Source organism: Mustelus asterias, chromosome 9 (assembly GCF_964213995.1).
Source record: "Mustelus asterias chromosome 9, sMusAst1.hap1.1, whole genome shotgun sequence".
Taxonomy (NCBI): domain Eukaryota; kingdom Metazoa; phylum Chordata; class Chondrichthyes; order Carcharhiniformes; family Triakidae; genus Mustelus; species Mustelus asterias.
This window is the reverse complement of record NC_135809.1, coordinates 48,256,367-48,270,012: the sequence shown is the minus strand read 5'-3', so window position 1 is coordinate 48,270,012 and position 13,646 is coordinate 48,256,367. Positions and strand designations below refer to the sequence as shown.

At 40.8% G+C, this 13,646-nt stretch overlaps 1 protein-coding gene across 2 annotated transcripts in view; it reads left to right on the top strand.

Moving 5' to 3' along the window:
- Positions 1-13,646, top strand: part of cadps2 (Ca++-dependent secretion activator 2) — a 660,384-nt gene that overhangs the window by 356,512 nt on the left and 290,226 nt on the right. For both annotated transcript variants that reach the window (XM_078220144.1, XM_078220143.1), the window contains exon 7: positions 8,532-8,643. In XM_078220144.1, the coding sequence (XP_078076270.1) occupies positions 8,532-8,643 (112 nt within the window). The remainder of the gene's footprint in view (positions 1-8,531; positions 8,644-13,646) is intronic.

Sequence of the window (13,646 nt, the reverse complement as noted above, 5' to 3'; positions counted from 1 at the left end):
GATCTCGGTGCTACTGACAGTAAGGGAAAAGAAGTCAAGTCGGTTTTCTGATTCTGGCTCACAACTGGATTGGGCTCACTGGTGATGTGCTTTCTGGTTGAATAATCTCCTTGCATTAGAAAACAATAGCCAGCAGGGTGAGTTAACAGAGAATTGTTAGCATCTGTGAATTAGGGAGTGCATGAATTTTTGTTTGGGAAAAGAAAATAATTAGCCTGTCAGATCTTTGAAGCTGCAGCCTTTGACAGCAGGGCCAACTTGACAAAACTCAATGCGAATAATTTCTCAATTCTGGCAGTTATCAGCATGATCACAGAATTAACGATAGTGCCCTGGGATGATGCTGTTGATTTGATGTTTTAAGCTAGTTGCCGCCAACCACGGTTTGGAAGTTACAAAGTTTGCTGCAATACAAGATTTTGACCAATGCATTGGTTCCTGTTTTGAAGGTTACAGTGTGGGGAAGACACAGGATAACTCCTAGCTGCAGGAAAACTGGCACGTTTGACAGTGCTTCAACTGCTAAATCCGTAAAACAAGCTGTAATTATAATCTTTGAAGTCTATCTGTGCCTGGGAGAGACACAGAAGTCTAGCACCCATCAATTGGAACAATTTAGTCACTGGCTTGTGCAATGCCATAATTCAGTTGGAGCTCCATTCAAGCTTCAGATTACAATTAGATCCTGATCTAATTGCACTCATTAAGAACAAAATCGCTGCTTTCAATGGGGTGCCAGAATAATCTCCATTTAGCTTGCTCATTCTGCTACATCACTAATTGTGCACTCTGATCATATCAATCTCCAGTTAAACAGCACACCGTTTATGTCCTCAGGAACAATGGTTGCAAAATCAGGAAAAATCAAGAATGTCCTGGAAGCCCATGAGTTGGACCCTGATGAAGTGGGTTCGTTAAAACTCTTCAAAACTGATAGTTTTGAATTTTTAAATAAAAAATTGTTGGATGTAGTCATCCCTGCCCTTGAATTGAGTGACTTATCAGGGGTGTCTTATCAGGCTGTTCCAGAGGGCATTGCTGTGGATCTGGAGTCACATGTAGGCCAGACAAGGGTGGCAGATTTCCTTCCTTCTCTAAAGAGCATTAGTGAACCAGATGGGTTTTTATGACAATCGATTCAGATCTGAATTACAACTCCAGTGACAATACCACTACACCATCTTCACCCCTGATAAATGCATTGCCCACTTTTGCGCTCAACCATACAGAAGGGTCACCAATTCTGATCAGATTCTGTAAAGATCTCAGCCAAGGCTGCAACTGGCCGAGAGCTCAGTGCCACTCGCCCCTCTCCCCGCCACCCTAACCAGCAGTTGGAAAGCATGAATATCAGCTAGAGCTCTTGTTCCTTGATGGTAATCCAGTGAAAATGTATGCAAGGGATGTGAGGTGATGCTGGAGCTCAGCTGGGATGTTTCCACAGATTAAGTAGCCTGCCAGTGCCTACTGAATACAGTTGATTTCAGGATTGAAGACTAGCCAACCATGAGTTGAAGAAAAATGGAAGAAAATTGAGAAATCTGGAGCAGCTGGAGTTTTATTTTGATTGTTATTCAGTCCAGTTTTCCGTCAGTGTACCAATTTTGCAAAGACTAACATGGAGACCTTCAGGCTCATCATAGAACCTAATTGCCTCTTGGATGGTGACAAATGTTTTGCCTCCATTACCCTATCTAGAAGACCTCTCCAGGTATTAATCACTTTTTACATGAAGAAATACTTCCAAAAATCAGTCCCAAACTTCCATTTAACCAGTTGGAATATGTATCCATTTGTCCTAGAAACTTGAAATAGTGTTCCAGATTAATTTTGTTAGTTTGTATATGACTACATCTCTCATTCATTTTCTGTCATAAGAAATGGTTGTAAGAGTACACCGTATGGTCCCTTGATTCTGCTCCACCATTCAAAAATATCAGGCTGATCTCCCACAAATTGACTTTCTCACCCAATGCCTTGATTCCTTTTAGTGTCTAAAAGTCCATGAATTTTGTACTTGAATATATTCAGCAAATGAGCCGCCCAGCATACAGAATTCTAAAGTTTCCCTAATATCTCCTTGTAAGACAATCCCGCCATTCCAGGGACTGGTATGATCACCCTTCGTTGCACTCCCTTTCTGGCAAATATATTCTTCCTTCAGTAAGGAGATCAAGATTGTACACAATACTTTAGGTGCAGTCTCACCAAGGCTCTATACAATTGCATCTTTAACTTCTGTACTCAAATCCTTTTGTGTTAAGACCTAAATACCATTTGTCTTCCTTACTGCTTGCTGCACCTGCATGCTAGCTTTCCGGGACTCATGAACAAGGTCGCCCATGTCATTTTAGACATGCACACTTCCCAATCACTCACCATATAAGAAATATTCTGCCTTTGTTTTTTCCACCAAACTGGCTGACTTCACACTTATTCACATTATGTTCAATTTGCCATGTACTTACCCAATCACTTGACCTGTACAGGTCCACTTGAAGCCTCATTGCATCTTCCTATACAACTCCAAAGATGTGCTGGTTAAGTTGATTGGCCTTTCAAAATTGCCCCTTAGTGCCAGGGGGATCAGCATGGCAAATGGCCTGAGAACTACAGGCCAGTGAGCCTCACATCTGTGGTGAGTAAGTTTTTGGAAGGTATTTTGAGAGACAAGATCTATAGGCATTTAGAGAAGCAAGGACTGATTAGGGACAATCAGCATGGCTTTGTGAGTGGAAAATCATGTCTCACAAACTTGATTGAGTTTTTTGAAGGGGTAACCAAGAAGGTAGATGAGGGCAGTGCAGTTGATGTTGTCGACATGGACTTTAGCAAGGCCTTTGACAAGGTACCGCATGGTAGGTTGTTGCATAAGGTTAAACCTCACGGGATCCAGGGTGAGGTGTCTAAATGGATACAAAATTGACTTCTTGGCAGAAACCTGAGGGTGGTTGTAGAGGGTTGTTTTTCAAACTGGAGGCCTGTGACCAGTGGTGAGCCTCAGGATCAGTGCTGGGTCCACTGTTATTTGTCATTTATATTAATGATTTGGATGAGAATATAGGAGGCATGGTTAGTAAGTTTGCAGATGACACCAAGATTGGTGACATAGTGGACAGTGAGGAAAGTTATCTCCGATTGCGGCGGGATCTTGATCAATTGGGCCAGTGGGCTGATGAATGGCAGATGGAGTTTAATTTAGACAAATGCGAGGTGATGCATTTTGGTAGATTGAACCAGGGCAGGACTTACTCAGTTAATGGTAGGGCATTGGGGAGAGTTACAGAACAAAGAGATTTCGGGGTACATGTTCATAGCTCCTTGAAAGTGGCAACACAGGTGGACAGAGCGGTGAAGAAGGCATTTGGCATGCTTGGTTTCATCGGTCAGAACATTGAATACAGGAGTTGGGACGTCTTGTTGAAGTTGTACAAGACATTGGTAAGGCCACATTTGGAATACTGTGTGCAGTTCTGGTCACCCTATTATAGAAAGGATATTATTAACTAGAAAGAGTGCAGAAAAGATTTACTAGGATGCTACCGGGACTTGATGGTTTCGGTTATAAGGAGAGGCTGGATAGACTGGGACTTTTTTCTCTGGAGCATAGAAGGCTGAGGGGTGGGTGATCTTATAGAGTCTATAAAATAATGAGGGGCACAAATCAATGAGATAGTCAATATCTTTTCTCAAAAGTAGGGGAGTCTAAAACTAGAGGGCATAGGTTTAAGGTGAGAGGGGAGGGATACAAGAGTGTCCGGAGGGGCAATTTTTCCACACACAGGGTGGTGAGTGTCTGGAACAAGCTGCCAGAGGTAGTAGTAGAAATGGTACAATTTTGTCTTTTAAAAAGCGTTTAGACAGTTACATGGTAAGATGGGCATAGAGGGATATGGGCCAAATGCGGGCAATTGGGATTAGCTTAGGGGTTTTAAAAAAAAGGGTGGCATGGACAAGTTGGGCCAAAGGGCCTGTTTCCATGCTGTAAACCTCTATGACTCTAAATATGTGGAGTTATGGGGTTAGGACCTGAGTAGGATGGTTGTCGGTGCAGGCTCAATTGGCCAGATGGCCTCCCCTTGTAATGTAGAGATTGTATGATTCTACATTCCCACCCAGTTTTATGTCATCAGCAAATTTGGAAATATTACAATGCATCCCCACGTCCAACTCTTGAACAGCAATGTCCCCAGCCTGATTCTTGCAATACCACACAGGTAACAGCCTGCCAACTTGAGAATTATCTGTTTATTCCTACTCTGTTTTCTGTCTGTTAACCAATTCTCAATCTATACTGGTATATTACCCCCAATTCTATCTACTCTCATTTTGTTCACAAACTTTATTCGGATCTTATCGAAAGCCTTCTGAAAATCCAAATGCACCACGTCCACCGGTTCTCCTTTATTGATGCTGCATGTAACATCCTCAAAAATACTCAAGCAGGTTTGTCAAGCATGATTTCCTTTCCATAAACCCAGATCGACTCTGCTCAATTTTACCATTACTTTTGAGGTGTTCAGTTTTCACATCCTTTATAATAGATTCTAACATTTTCCTGACTACTCACGCGAAACTAATATGTTGGCAGTTCTCCATTCTCCTTCTCTTTCTCTCTCTCTCCCCCCCCCCCCCCCGCCCCCCCCGCCCCCCCCTCCGCCCCCACCTCCGCTGCCACCTTAAATAGTGAGGTTACATTTGCTACTTCGCAAGAACCTTTCTAGAATCTACAGAATTTTGAACCAATGCATCTGTCATATAGCCACCTCTTTCAGCACTCTGGGATGCAGCTGATCTGTTCCGGGGGAGTTATCAAGTTTCAGTCCAATTAACTTTTCAAGTACTACATCTTTACTAATATTGATTTCTTTCAATGCCTCAGCTTCACAAGATCTTTGGTTACTTAGTATTTTGGGGAGATTTTATGTATCATCTTCCATGCAGACAGACGCACATCATCGTTTAGTTCCTCTACCATTTTTCTGTTCTCCATTTAAATTCTCTGTGCCCGCCTGTAATGGGCCTACAAGCTATTTCCTTTCCTTTTTAGAAACCTAAAGAAGCTGTTACAGTCCACCTTTGTTTCTCACTAGCTTGAATTCATAAATCTCTTGCTCCCCTAAGCAACGGTGAGGTAACAACCAAACAATCTGCCTAAGGGATGTTGGTTATAAAATATCAGCTTGAATTATGTGACAACACCTCTGGCTTGGAGCTTGACCTACTCACTCTGAGGTGAGATTGCCACCAAATGAGCCATGGCTGACATCTATTGACTTGACCGTATATCTCAGCATTCCATTTGCTTTGTTGATTGTTCTTCACTGGCCAGAACTTTCTGGCCATTCACACCGGCGGGATCTTCTGGTCCTGCCAATGGCACATGCCTGCTGAGAGCTTCCAGGTGGTGAGGGGTGCATTCAATGGGAAACTTTGATGGCAGACGATCCCATCGCTGGCCAATGGTGGGCCACCTCCGTCGTGGTGAAACATGCAGTAAGTAGATTGCGCGGAAAATCCCACCTACTGTAGCATTAACCCTGACTTTACATAGCTTCTGTTTGAAACAGTGTGATGCACACTGATAGGATGTGTAGTGTGTGTGGGAGTAGGAACAAAATAAAACTGGTTGAACTGCCATGGGCAGGAATAATTCCCTGGATGAAGCAAAGTCAGCTCAGATGCAAGCTCCAAATTCAATAATCTAGACTGTAAAACGTACCTCAACATTGACTTGTCACTGAGCAATATGGAGATGTTCCTGCTCTAGTTTGAGGATAACTGGAATGTGCTGGTGGGAATTGGTGCTGAGAGTTAAAGGTATTATTGTCCATCTATTTGCTTTTTCATATTGAATCGAGAAAGCGTTTAATATTGAGTTGAGAAAACATTGCTCAGAAACACACTGTCTCCTGCACACTCAGGGAAATTTTATTTAACAGACAAGCAACATATCTGGGCATCAACTTACCTTGAAATGAAAAGTGCAGATATATACATGAACATCAATAACGTGGATCATCTATTTCACAAACAAGATTTTGCTGCTGGGAGGATTGCCAGTGTTTTATTTCAGTGTGTTTATTAGATCCAAAAAGTTTTCACAACTTGATGTCAAGTATTTATCATCGAAACCTATCTATTGCTGTTGTGCAGAGCTCCTTAGATGTAATATCGCTGCTTCTGCAATGTTATTGAAATGTTAGTTCAACAAGCTGTGCTGAATTGTGCTCATTGAGTGCGCTGTGCCGTTCCCCAGATGATTAATGTGATGAGATCGCACAGTTAAGATGAATAAGCCTGGAATCAGGCACCTAGATATTGGCCATTGATAACAATCTGCTCCATGTTGCGTTATTGAGGCCCTGGCTGCTTTCAAATTATTTGTATTTGAAAAGTTGAGATTAATCTTAGCTGAAAATGAATTGCCGTCTTAAATCTAAGGTGGCCACTTGAGGTGAAGAGTTTCATTAAATTTTGCAAACAGAATCTTTGGAGGTAAAGTGAAACAAGTATGATAAATTAAATGATGAGATTAAATGCTGCATGTAACTGCTGTTTCCACTGAAGTGAAGGAGAGAGCACTTCAAGCATTTTAACAGCTACAATAACACCTACAACATTGCTAAACATTCCAAGATATGTCACGGGACTATTATGAAAGAAAAATTAATGCAATGCCACAAAAGGAGATATTAGAATGGGTGACAAAAATATTGGTTCATAGAGGTATGTTTCAATGGGTGTATTGACAGAGTCAAAAGGTGGAGAGGCTTGGGGAGGGTACTCCAAAGCTTAAAACAAAGCAACTGAAGGTATGACTGGCATTGATGGAGCAAAGAAAATGAGGAATGTTGTGAGAGGCCAGGATGTCTGTCATCGCTATTTAGGCCAGCATTTATTGCCCATCCCTAATTACCCTTAAGAAGTAAACTGCCCCTTTGAACCCCTGCAATCCCTGTGGTGTAAGTATGCCCACAATGCTTTTGAAAGGGAATTCCAGGATTTTGACTCCGTGACAGAGAAGGAACGGCAATATAGCACCAATGTGGTTTTGAGGGGAACATGCAAGTGGTTGTGTTCCCGTACATCTGCTGCCCTTATCCTTCAAAGTGGTAGAGGTTATGGATTTGGAAGTTGCTGTTGCTGCAGTGCACCTCATAGATGGTGCACTCAGTGTATTTGTGTGGAGGGATTGAATGTTAAAGGTGGTGGGTGGGCTGCTTTGCCCTGGATGGTGTCAAGCTTCTTGAATGTGGTTGGAGCTATACTCATTCAGGCAAGTGAAGAGTATTATTCCATCACACTCCTGACTTGTGTCTTGTAGATGGTGGATAGGCATTGGGGAGTCAGTAGGTGAGTTACTCACCACAGTATCCATAGCCTCTGACCTGTTCTTGCAGCCACAGTAGTTAAATAACGAGTCCAATTCAGTGAATAGTAACTCCCAGGATGTTGATGTTAGGGGATTCATTGATTGTAATGTCATTGAATGTCAAAGGAATATGGTTAGATTCTGCCTTATTGGAGATGGTCATTGTCTGGCACTTGTATGGGGCAAATGTTATGTGCCGCTTATCAACCCAAGTCTGAATGTTGTCCAGGTCTGGCTGCATATGGACAGGAACTGCTTCCATATCTGAGGAGTTGCAAATGGTACTGAAGATTGTGAAGTCATCAGTGAATATCCCTACTTCTGACCTTACGATAGGGGAAGGTTTTTGATGAAGTAGCTGCAGATGGTTAGTCCTAGGACACTACCCCAAGGAAATGAGGAGTACAGAGATTTCAGAGGGCAGTCAGCGCAATGAAGGTTACAGAACCAGGGAGGTACAACACCATGGATAGATTTGGGAAACCGATTTAATGATGTCACCTGTGGGTTTCAATTACCAGATTTGTCCCAGAACATTATAATGCAAAACCAGCCATTATGGGTGGCGCAGTGGTTAGCACTGCTGCCTCACAGCGTCAGGGACTCGGGTTCGATTCCAGCCTCGGGTCACTGTCTGTGTAGAGTTTGCACCTTCTCCCCGTGTCTGCGTGGGTTTCCTCCGGATGCTCCAGTTTCCTCCCACACTCCAAAGCTGTGCGGATTACGTTGATTGGCCATGCTAAATTGCCCCTTGGTGGCACGGGGATTGGCAGGGTAGATGTGTAGGGTTGCGGGAGTGGAGTCTGGGTGGGATTGTTGTCGATGCAAGCTCAATGGACTGTAGGGATTCTATGAACTAATGTCTTGGTGCATAAGATTTATTACTGACCAACTTGCAAAAGCACCACATGTAAACTGACACTTGGAAGAGGGGCTGGGCTCATGTCAGTGTTGGAGGGGAAGAACATCATTCTAACAATAAACCTTTTCTCCTGCAGTATAAATTGTGATCATTTGAAATATGGTATTCTTGCATTTGTCCTGATGAGTGCAAGATGAAAAGCTTTGACAACATATCTTTCTTTTCAGCAAAATCTGGAGCAATTAAATGTACTGCAAAAATGGAAACTTACTCCTCGTCTTGTGTTTGTTGCAGATGGGGCACTCAGGGTGATTTTACCACTACACATCCTCGTCCAGTTGTCAAGATTAAATTCTTCACAGAGAGCACAGGAGTTCTTGCCCTGGAAGATAAAGAATTGGGGAAGGTAAGATTCACCTTTGCATTAGGGAGTTTCAGTTCAGTGTTGAAAGCCCTGAGATTATTTTTCTGCAGTTGTTAACTTAATGTATAATTGAAATGGTGGCACGGGGCAGGCTGAACTTTCAGTCTTCAAATTGAAAGATGCAAAATCCCTTCAGAGTTTCATGCTTTTGTCTGCCAGAACTCTTATTTGAATGGCAGGCATCTGAGAATCAGATAATAACTGTGTTTGGCTGTTATACTCATGTATAATTTATCTTACAAACTGTTCAAGAAAGGAGCAACACAGAAAGCAGGAAGCTATAGGCTAGTGAACCTAACATCTGTCATGTTAGAATCCATTATTAAGGAGGTAGTAGTAGGACATTTGGAAAATCATAATGCAGACAGAGTCAGCAAGGTTTGTGAAAGTGAAACCATGTTTGAACAATTTATGAAAGTTGTTTGAGGATGTAACAAGCAGGATGGATAAAGAAAAAATGGTAGATGTAGTAGTGTATTTGGATTTCCAAAAGTCACTTTCATTAGCTGTCACATAAAATGTTACTGTACAAGATAAAAATTCATGGTGTTGTTTGTGATATAATGGTATAATGTTATAATTTGAAAGGCACTTTCCATTTATACCGCGGAAATGCATGACAATACCATGAGCCAGAATTTGGTGTCAAATAAAGATAAGGTGAATGGCTTGGTATTATTTATGCATGTGGTTCAGCTATGTCAGGCAAGGAGGAGGTGGCGGTAAAATGTTACAATCTAAAAGTTGCTATCCAACTTGTTCAACTCCAACAACAGCTTCATAAAAACAACATCTCACAATCTGACTCGCCTTTGAAATGTACTTCCCTATCTCCATTCTTCCTTTCACACTGGCTTGTGTGTGTGTGCACATGTGTGCATGTATGCATGTGTGTGCGGACGTGTGTTCCTTATAATATACGAGTGGCTCAATCTGAAAATAACCCAGCAGACAAGTTTAGTTTTAGATAAGATAATGAATAGTTTATTATAAAACTACTGTTTGAAAGTTGCTTAGGTAAAAGTGTTAAAGGTTATTAAATAAAATATAGATACAAAGGCTAAAATCAGATAAAGATAAAAAAAGTACTTAAGGTTAGAATACATATCCACCTCTATGAGATATCATTGCGGGGGCCATTGCTCGAGTTCCGAAGGAAAGTGGTTGAAACTTGAGGTTTGGTTTAGCAGCTGTGATGGCTTCTGCAGTAGACTATTCGGAGGACTATCTCTTCAGGTGGACTCAAAAGGTCAGCAGGTTTTTGGGAGAGAGAGATTTCCCATTCCTCACTAATTCTGTGATTATGCCACTTGCAGATTGCCTGGACTCTTTCAAAAGAACAGTGGATGATTTGTTAATACCATCCTTTTTGTCCTCCCTTGACCTCCGATGATATTCCCCAGAGTTCTTCCTGGGGTTTTGTGCGGAAAAGTAGTTGTTCCCATCCAGACTTCAGGCCGGGATTTCATGGCCCCACCATGGCGTGTCTCTCCACCACCCCCCAGTGGATGTAGCGGACAATTTAAATTGTCGTATACTTTGGCAGGACCGTAATATCCCGCCGGCTCCAAAATTTAAAATGGCTGCTGTTCCAATCATGCTTCCATATTAGGTAGTGGGTTAGCCCTTGTCTGGGTGGCACAGTGCCATGCATTGTCTTTTTAGCCAAAGTAATTAATCCTTTATGTGTCTCAGCCACCAACTTGAGTGGTTCCTATTCTCCCAGGTTTGAGGAGAAACAGAAGAGTTATTCACACCCACCAGGGAAGCTACAATGATTTTCTGTTTATTCTTGTGGAAATGAAAATCGAATTTCAAATGTCTTCACAAGTCTGGATGTGTGTACATGCAATCCACTTTGAGCCTTTCAGAGTTTCACCACATGCAGTTGAGAAAGGACCTTTCAAAGGCTTCTTGTGTCCATTTAAAAAGCAGTTTAGTTTTTTTTTAAAAATCTATAAAATCACAAATACACATTTATGATACGGTCCTCTATTCACGCTGATATATCACAGCTGACACCATGAATTCTTATCTTGTGCAGTAACCTTTTATATGGTACCTTATCGAATGACTCTTGAAATCGAATTAAATAATGTCTGCTGGTTTCCCTTTATCTAACCTTCAAATATTTCCCACAAACTGTTCAAACACAATTTTCCTTTCATGAAACCATGTTGACTCCTACGGACTGTATTAATGTCCTGCTATACCTCCTTAATAATGGATTCTAGCAATTTTGTAATCACAGATGTTAGGCTAACTGGCCTATAGGATCCCGTGTTTTGTCTTCTTCCTTTCTTGAGAAATGCCATATTTGTGGTGTCCCAGTCTGCTGAAGTTAGGTCATTTTGGAATTTTACAGCCAATATACTCAAAATCTCTACAACCACTTCTTCTAAGACCCTAGTATGTAGGTCATCAGATCCTGGGGCTTTGTCAGTCGTTCGTCCCATTCGTTTCCATAGTATCTTTCCTCCTGTGACCATAACTATTTTATGCTCGTCCCTTTCTTTCACCCTCTGCTTTTCTACTCTTCTTGGGATTCTTTTTGTGTATTCTAATGTGAAGACAGCTACAAAATATTTGGTCAAGGTCCCTACCATTTCCTTATTTCCCATTAATTCCCGTGTCTCAACAGGACCGACTGTCACAGTTGCTATTCCTTTATTTTTATATACTTGTAGAAGTTTGTAGCATTGCATCTTTTCTTTCACATTGATATCAGTCTTAACTTCCTTAGTTAAGCATGGATGGTTCATCCTTCTTGGAGAGATTTTCCTTCTCAATGGAACATATCTTTGTTGAGAGTTAAGAAATATCTTCTCAAAAGTCTCCAAATGCTTCTCTTCCACCTTACTTTTTAACCTATTTTCCAATAACACTTCAGCCAATTCTGTCTTTGTACCCTTATAATTGCCTTTATGCTTAAAACAATCCTTTCAGACCAAAATCTCCTCCCCTCAAACTGAATGTGAGATTCTATCATGTTATCATCACTCTTGCCAAGAGGATTTTTTACTATTAGCTTTTTCATTAATCCTGTCTCATTACGTATCACCAAGGCTAAATATGCTGGTTCCCTGGTTGGCTCCAGAATGCATTGTTCTCAGAAACCGTCCCAAATACATTTCATTTACTTCTACTTCAGCTTATTTTTGCCAATTTGATTTTTTCAAACAATTGAAGATTAAGATCTCCCACTGCTTATTGCAACATCTTTCCTACAAGCTCCCATCATTTTTAAAATTGTACTCCATCCTATGGTGTAGCTATTGTCAGGGGACGGATTGTTGGTATGGAATTGTATTCCTAATGGTGGTATAGCAAAGTATTTGAAAGGAAAATTTCAGACAGTCTGTTCCATTTGAAAAGTATATTCAACGTGTTATTCAAACTGTTCAGCATGGCTGTTCACACCACACACATTTTAAAAGCTGGCTTCCTGCCCAGACTGTAATTCTTATTCAAATCAACAAAATACTTAGTTACACAAAATGAATAGAGGAACACAACAGATTAAATCAATTCACTTTTTTTTCTGAGATGTTCAACAATTTGCTCAATTACTGAAGCTGATTAGAACAATTTGCCAGTTTTTTAGGAAAGAGAGAAGGCTTCTAAACCACTCAACTTGTACACTTGCAAGAAAGTCCTCAAAAATGATACATCCTGCTATATGACATATTTCATGGTGCACGTTATTGAGCTAAGAAGATCCACACCTCTTGCCAAGTTGGGCTCAGATGTTACTTGTTAATGAATTTGAAAATCAATGCACAGTTGCCATTCTTGGAAAGTTCCCAATCTAGGAAGGATAGTGTATCTAATTGCTAAAAATGGAATGCAATAATATGAATTTAGGCTGTTGCCTCTTATTCATTTTTCACATCAGGATAATGAAATATAATTATGCTGTAAAAGTCATCTGAGGTAATTGTTGCCTGCTATGATGAGGTTGTCAGTAATATCACAATTTCTACTAATAGCTGAGTTTTGTAACCTTGTTCTCTATAGAGATTGAAGAGGACTATTGAGACTCAAGGTGCCTACTCAGTTGTACACCCACATTTCTCAACTGTCATGTTGGATCCCTGTTGTGCTGTTAATCCAGTCTGAAGTGTTGCAGGAGGGGAGCTTGTTAGCAGATAACGTGAAAACACCCATTCGTCAGAAAATAAATGAGCCCACATTAAAAACACATCTGTTATCCATTTGATGAAGTCAATGGGTTTATTCACCACAGTACAGCACGTTACAGACATGATATAGATGAAGTAAGACACCAGTGACTTATTCAGTTGGTCACAGCATGACACATCCAGCTGGTGTTTTGTTTGTTTACAGCATTTTTTAAACCATTGATATGTGCATAATCTTGCACTGTGAGCCAAGCTGCATTGATTATAGATCACTTACAACACATTGTTTCCACAAGGTGCAACATTAAAGCTGTGTTGTACCTCTCTCCTCCCAGACTTTCCTTTATTTGCTGTTGTTGAAAATAAGTTGTATCTATCCATATATTGCACAACCTTTATGAAATTGGAAAGGCCTGGTATATAAAAAATATATGCTGGCATATTAGTCTTGGAACTGATGTCATTATCAATATATAAATACGATCATAGATTGATAGAATGATAGAGCACAGAATAAGGCCATTCAGCCCATTACTAAAGTGCTGGCACAGATGGAGTTATCCAACAAATCCTATACCACTGTTTTGAATCTACTTCCATCATCTATTCAAGCAGTGCATTCAAGATTGAAACAATTTGCTACATTGAAGAAATATATCCTTTTTATTTGCCAATCATCTTAAATCTGTGTCATCTGGTTACTGACTCATTTGCTACCAAATAAACCTGTTGGACTTTGACCTGGTGTTGTTAAAGCTCTTACTGTACTGACTCATCTGCCATTGGAGGAACTATCAAAATACTTTACAATTTTGAATAAGTGTATGAGTCACCTCTTAACCT